Below are 6636 nucleotides of genomic sequence, written 5' to 3' on the forward strand. Positions count from 1 at the left end.
ACCCAGGTGAAAACATTTCAGAAATGATAGAGGAAGAGTTTCAAAATGTAAATTCCTTCATTTTCAGTCCTACATCTATGCACTATGACACCTTGCTTACTTTTACTTTACATCGTACGGATCACTGCTGAGGTTACATTTGCAAAGTGAGAGTGAGACAATGCAGCTAATCCTCTTAGAAGACTTCAGGTGTTAGGTATTATGTTGATCCATTGTGAAGACTCGTTCTGTGCCCTACATAAGCCTTTAGTCGTTGGGCAATAGTTTTTGTCCGTGCAAGTACATTTAACCTGGAAAAGCTGCATTGGGATTTTGTGCCATTGACTGCACGTTAATTATAAGGTAAGTCTGTATCATTACTTGTTTTTTTTCTTTCTTTGTTTTTTTTTACCCCTTTATTTCATTATCTTTTCTAATTAACATAGAAAGATAATGACCTAACCTACCTTACAGGTTAGTTGAATTTTATCATCAAAAATCTTGTCCAGTCTTTATAAATTTCATCATTTTGTCTAAATGTCTTGCAATTTTTTATGAGTGCTTTTCTGAATGTTTAAATTGAGCTGGACTTGTGACTAATTTTGGTGTATTCTTCCATCTACAATAGGTTGAATTTTCCACAAACTCAATGATGTGACATGAATCACTCTACTTTTACCCCATGGTCTGTTGGGGACAGAGCTGGACTCTACCGAAGCTTATTTATGCTGCTTAATTCAACCTAGCCACCCGGAGCGCTGCTTTGGAGGATGATGCATTGTCATAGAAGGAAACGGCTCCAGCTGAGCCGGGTTCTGTTTCTTCTCTCCGGAGTTTTTCTCTGTACCCTCTACCAGCTCACCATTAGTGCCAGGCTGCAGGCACCAATGCCAGTGGCTCAGATTGGAGAGGATTTCGGAGAAGGGTCAACAGAGGGCGTTGAGGATGCCACAGCAGAACCTGGCCAGCTAGAGGAACCTCTCACTACTGCGCCCGACTCAGAGCCCACAGATCAAACAACACCAACGCATGTGAATCCTCATACTGATAAGGATTTAAATACAAACACACACACGGATATAACTAGTGATTTCAAAGAAGCCTCTTCCACTGAATCCACACTGTTGCCAACCACAAACCGGACTTTGGTGCATTGCATCTACGTGGCCCCAGAACCACCTCTGGTGACACCCACCCCAGTTCCAACTCCACCAGTTACAACCGTCTCCCCAGCTCCACCTGGTGAAGCTCCTCATGTCAAAGGCGAATACCCTGAAGATATCTTTTCCATCGAAGATCGCAGACGAGGATGGGTGCTTCTTCACATTATGGGAATGATGTACATGTTTGTTTCTCTTGCGATTGTCTGCGACGAGTTCTTTGTGCCCGCACTGGGAGTTATCACAGACAAACTGGCCATCTCTGATGATGTAGCAGGCGCCACCTTTATGGCGGCCGGAGGCTCTGCACCTGAGCTCTTCACCTCTCTTATAGGAGTCTTCATCGCCCACAGCAACGTGGGCATTGGCACAATAGTCGGCTCGGCAGTTTTTAACATTTTGTTCGTGATTGGGATGTGTGCTTTGTTTTCTCGGGAGATTCTCCATCTGACCTGGTGGCCGCTTTTCAGAGATGTTTCATTCTACATACTTGACCTCATCTTACTGATCATCTTCTTCTTGGACAATGTCATTATGTGGTGGGAGAGCATGATGCTGGTGACCTGTTACAGTCTCTATGTTGTCTTTATGAAGTTCAATGTGCAACTGGAGCGAGAGTTCAAGACCCAGCTCCACAAACACAAGAGCATTGTGAAGGTTATTGCTGTGGAAGAACCTGAAAAGGTAAGCAGCTATGTAATAAAACATCTTTATGCTTAATGTCCTGGATTACCTATTTAGCTTGATACATCTCTGTTAAGGCTTTTATAGTTAAAATTATTTTCATTTGGTGCTGGACAACTAAAACAATGTTCCAGGAGAATCAGGAGTGAAAATAGCTACTCTTTCTTTTTTTTTTCTTTGTACTCAGTTTATTAAATGAATGAACATTTATATGTTTAACAGTTTAAAGAATTTTGTAAATAAAAATACACATGTTTAATAAATAATTATGTTTCAAGAATCAATAAAATAATAATAAAGAGATTAAATGTGGAAATCACCATTAGAAAATGTTTAATTTATTATATATTAAAACATATGTATTACTTGTCATTTAATTATTTTTTAGAGCTGTTTTACACTCTGTTGAATTGATTTTTATGTTTTAGCTCTAGCTGTCAAAGTTAGACATGGCCAGCACTGATATAAGGAAGGTGATTGGCCAGCAGGTGATCTGGTGTGCATGTTAACCAATCAAATGTCAGAATCTGTGTATTTGACAATAATGACAGTTTGAATTATTTCATTAGGGACTTTTGTAAAATAAATTTGAAATCAACTAATAAATATTGATATAATGATATATATTTTAACATTTAAAGCATTCAAGTTTTACTTCACATTTTGTGTTTAAAACATTCCCATGACACATCCCAAAAATATAGACAAATTTATTCAGATTTATTTAAATGATCACATATATAAAATTACATTTGACAACTTATTAATTCGTTTTGCAATAGTAGCTCTTTTGACCTTTGATACACACAGTATGCCTGCGTTATATTCTTTTGTCAGTGTTACGCAAAGTAGCATTTATGTGAAGGAAGCAGCATCTGTTGTCACGTGTGACATTTCATTGATTCATTAAGGTTGAAGAAAATGTGAAATGAAACTAGTGTTCGCTTGGCCTGTGCAAACCAAAGCTGATCTGCTACATCAAACAAATCTTTTTTTTTTTTTTGTTCTGCAGAGCTGCACAAATTGTTGCATCAACATTCATTTCCTTATCATTGGTTTGAGAGATTGAGACCATAACAAACTTAAATTTGTTTTGCTTACTTATAATGGAAATCTTTTGTTGTGCTGCTTAAGCTAGGCATAGTAATGATGCAATTATTGACTTATATTTGAAGTCATGCATAACAACACTAGAGTGTACAGTGAGTGTACATTTTGAAGTGAGGACAGGTTCACTTACAATGCTAAGCTAGTCCAAGGCATGAAGATATGCATGTTTAATAATGCAGTACATTATTACTGGTAAGACCTCAAGAGTGTTGAAACTTTCATAAATTGTAGTAAAATAATATACATTTGAATGATTATCACTGAAACACACATTCTTGCACACAGACAAATGGGGAAGGAGAAGATAATGCCCCTCCTGCTCCAGAGGACAAGAATCGGTTAAAGGTAAAAAATAAATAAATAAGAAAATTAATCAACCAACTCCAGGAAGTGATAAACTTCTAACTCCCTGATACCACAGTGCTGATTGTTACTGTTTTCATGCATATTTTGAGTTTTTCTGTTTGTGTTCCTGCTCACTAACAAGCCTCACTGTAGATACTGATTCATCATAATGAACATATTGAGCAAAAACACCCTGACCTCCACTTGGAAATGACTTGCAGTGACGTGTCGTGTCTGTGTTGCGAGAAGCTGCCGTGACCTCTGCCATCTTTTTCCCTAGTTGAAGCCATCCCTTCAGCGAGGGGGGAGTTCTGCTTCTTTACACAACAGCACCATGAGAAACACCATTTTTCAGCTCATGATTCACACGTTAGACCCTCTGGGAGATGGTAAGTACCACATTTATGCCTCTGACGCCTTTTGTGATGGATAACTGCATGATAATAACTTTTACACAGACTTCCTGTGTGGTATGTTCTGCCCAGTGTAAAATGGATTAGCTAGGTGTCCCGTATGCAGTCATCTCTAAGTCCAGATTGATACTAAGCAGATAAATACTCCCTCAGTATGCAGAAGGATCCAGTTGTGGATCCAGGTTGTGTCATAAAAAAAGAAAAACATTATTCTAGTGCCAAAACTGGCAGTGAAATAATTTCTCTTTCTATGCTTAAAATTTTACAAGAGTTATTCTGTGATTTCTTTTTTCTTTTTTGAAAAACTATTGCTGTCTTTGAATTTTACATGTTTATTAAGGTAGCTTAGCTGCTGTGTTTATATCATTGTTGCTGCCTGCTTTGGCTCTTTTGTGGACTCACACAATATTGAATCTGTGTTTTCAAAAGCAGTAAATATTTAACATTTCACACTTTCTGACTTATTAATGCATTCAACGTGATTATTTGCGTTTATTTTGAAGGAAAGTTTAAGGAAAAGGCTGAGACCTTGAACAGTGTGGCCAGACGGAAGTCAGTTTCCAAGTCCCAAGAGAAAAGTGAAGGTAACAGGAAGGATCTGATGATCAAGCACTGATATTTGAACAGAATAGTAGATCAGAGGTCGTATTAATGAAATGTAGGAGTATAATAGAGATATTTTAAAGCTACTAAATGCTCCCAATATTTCTTGTCAAAAGAAGCCCTCATTGGCTCTCAGAGTAAAGTTTTCTAAAGTACTTTGTGGCTCACACTGATGCAAAAATTTTTTTGAAAATGTGTACTTGTTTACATACATTAATACTCCATATGACCTTTTTTTGGTCCAAAACCACCTCAGACAAATTTCTGACGAAACTGTTTATGATTTCCTCCACAGGCAAAAGTGGAAAAACTGAGGAGTCCAAAGAGCCAGAGGCCGCCCCAGCCAAAGATGCAGAAAAGAAGGAAGAGCCAGAAGCAAAGAAGGTACTCGCTACCCATGACCTGCTGACTTTCAAAAAGCCCAGAAGTCAGTCTTTGATACCAGTCTATGTAAGAATCAAAGCACAGGGATTTCACTATTTATATCAGGTTTTATTTTGACTAAAAAAAAATAAAAAAAAATCTTTCCTCGTGTTATATTTGGACTCCATCTCCTTTCTTCCTTCTGAAGGACGACGTTCCGGCAGAACAAGGTGACTCGGAAGGTTCAGACGATTCCGACAGCGACGAAGACGACAGCAATGAAGAGACTGAGGAGTCCAGTGAAGATGAGGATGAAGATGAGGATGAAGATGAATATGAGGAGGAGGAGGAAAAAGAAGACGACCCACTGTCTTTACAGTGGCCTGACACACCACGCAAACAAATCACCTACCTCTTCCTGCTGCCCATAGTCTTCCCTCTGTGGCTCACAGTTCCTGATGTTCGGAACCAGGTTGGAGACATTTAGGAGACGTTTCAAGGTGCCGCTGTGATATTCTGAATTCCTCTACAGGTCTGCCTTTATACTTTGACTTTACTCAACAGAAATCCAGGAAATTTTTTGTGCTCACCTTCCTGGGCTCCATTATGTGGATTGCTATCTTCTCCTACCTCATGGTCTGGTGGGCTCATCAGGTCAGTTCATGCAGTCCTTCAATACAAGAAGCGAGGAATCAACATCCAATTTATTTTGAATCCCTAATTAAATTTTCCACATGTTATTTCTTTCTCTGATTTTTTGTTGTTGTTGTTGTTGTGAGGTGGGAGAGACCATCGGCATCTCAGAGGAAATTATGGGCCTGACTATCCTGGCGGCAGGGACCTCCATCCCTGACCTCATCACCAGCGTGATTGTGGCTCGCAAGGGCCTGGGAGACATGGCGGTGTCCAGCTCTGTGGGCAGTAACATCTTTGACATCACAATGGGGTGAGTTCTCACAGTTTGACCTGCCAGTATTAGAAAATAATCAACTGATTGCCCCCACAAGTGATTCCTGCATCTTTCATTTGTCTCTGCCAGCCTGCCCATCCCATGGCTCCTGTACTCTTTCATCCACGGTTTGGCTCCGGTCGCTGTCAGCAGCAACGGCCTTTTCTGTGCCATCGTGCTGCTCTTCCTCATGCTCCTCTTCGTCATCATCTCCATCGCAGCCTGTAAATGGAAAATGAACAAGGTGCTGGGCTTCACTATGTTTCTCCTCTACTTTATCTTCCTGGTGCTCAGCGTCATGCTGGAGGATCGTGTCATTGTCTGCCCTGTTTCCATCTGAGACTGCAAACACAAGCCTTTTTCCCACGGTAGACACTTTCCCATGGAGGTGGAACTTAATATCGCTTTTTTTTTAAAAAGTAATTCTCATGAAAACCTTTTTTTTTTTGGACCATTTGAAACAATAATTGCAAGTAAATTTGATATACTCTTAACACCAATAGTAGCACCGCACAATCTTTAGTTGTAAAAGTACCTATGCAACTGTGTTCAGAGTGAAATATATCTGTTTACTGAAGTTTTTATAATTTCTTCCATTTCCATAGTTTTTGACTTGGGCTTGGAGTATGTTTAAAAGTACAAAACCTGTAATTTCATCTCAAGGTTCTCAAGGTTCAAACAGAACTTTCCTTTGGTGAAATTTCAAGTTTAATCAGATCTTTAAATTAGTTTACTCAAAATGAATTTGTATTTTCTTTGAGGACTTTAAAATCCATTAGATGTTATCCATCTTTGACCTTGTTTTTCTAAATTGCATAGAGAGCTCTTTAGATGTTGACATTGCAAAGGCACAGAAACATCCAGGTTTTATAAATGGCACACAGTCTGGAGCCCATGTTTTAACATGTTTGGATTATGTGGTGTAATAAACACATGATTGTATTTACATTGCAAGTTAATGATCTGCTTTTTAATAAAGTTGTTACAGTTATTTTGCTGTTTGCATCCCCCTCAGTTGCTGTTCAAATCC

At 39.0% G+C, this 6636-nt stretch overlaps 1 protein-coding gene across 2 annotated transcripts; it reads left to right on the forward strand.

Annotated features, from left to right (window-relative positions):
- The first annotated feature begins 727 nt into the window (after positions 1–727).
- On the forward strand, positions 728–6560 carry LOC106959490 (sodium/potassium/calcium exchanger 1-like). Of its 2 annotated transcripts, none has more exons than XM_015052090.1 (9): positions 728–1823; positions 3219–3278; positions 3559–3667; positions 4195–4275; positions 4590–4744; positions 4866–5129; positions 5222–5311; positions 5437–5603; positions 5697–6560. In XM_015052090.1, the coding sequence occupies exons 1-9, from the start codon at positions 750–752 to the stop codon at positions 5944–5946; spliced, it is 2250 nt and encodes a 749-aa protein (XP_014907576.1). In that variant the 5' UTR covers positions 728–749; the 3' UTR covers positions 5947–6560. The 2 variants fall into 2 exon arrangements, with proteins under 2 accessions (XP_014907576.1, XP_014907577.1); XM_015052091.1 differs by having other exon boundaries at positions 4590–4678.
- Positions 6561–6636: the final 76 nt, after the last annotated feature.

This window comes from Poecilia latipinna, unplaced genomic scaffold (assembly GCF_001443285.1).
Source record: "Poecilia latipinna isolate Pla-1442-1.1 unplaced genomic scaffold, P_latipinna-1.0 Scaffold1086, whole genome shotgun sequence".
Classification (NCBI taxonomy): Eukaryota; Metazoa; Chordata; class Actinopteri; order Cyprinodontiformes; family Poeciliidae; genus Poecilia; species Poecilia latipinna.

Excerpts from the sequence above, each read along its gene's own strand:
- LOC106959490 (XM_015052090.1), top strand. The coding sequence starts at position 750 with ATGATGCATTGTCATAGAAGGAAACGGCTCCAGCTGAGCCGGGTTCTG. Across the intron at positions 4,276-4,589 it reads GTCCCAAGAGAAAAGTGAAG|GCAAAAGTGGAAAAACTGAG; the intron begins GTAACAGGAAGG and ends TTTCCTCCACAG. Across the intron at positions 5,312-5,436 it reads TGGTCTGGTGGGCTCATCAG|GTGGGAGAGACCATCGGCAT; the intron begins GTCAGTTCATGC and ends TGTTGTTGTGAG.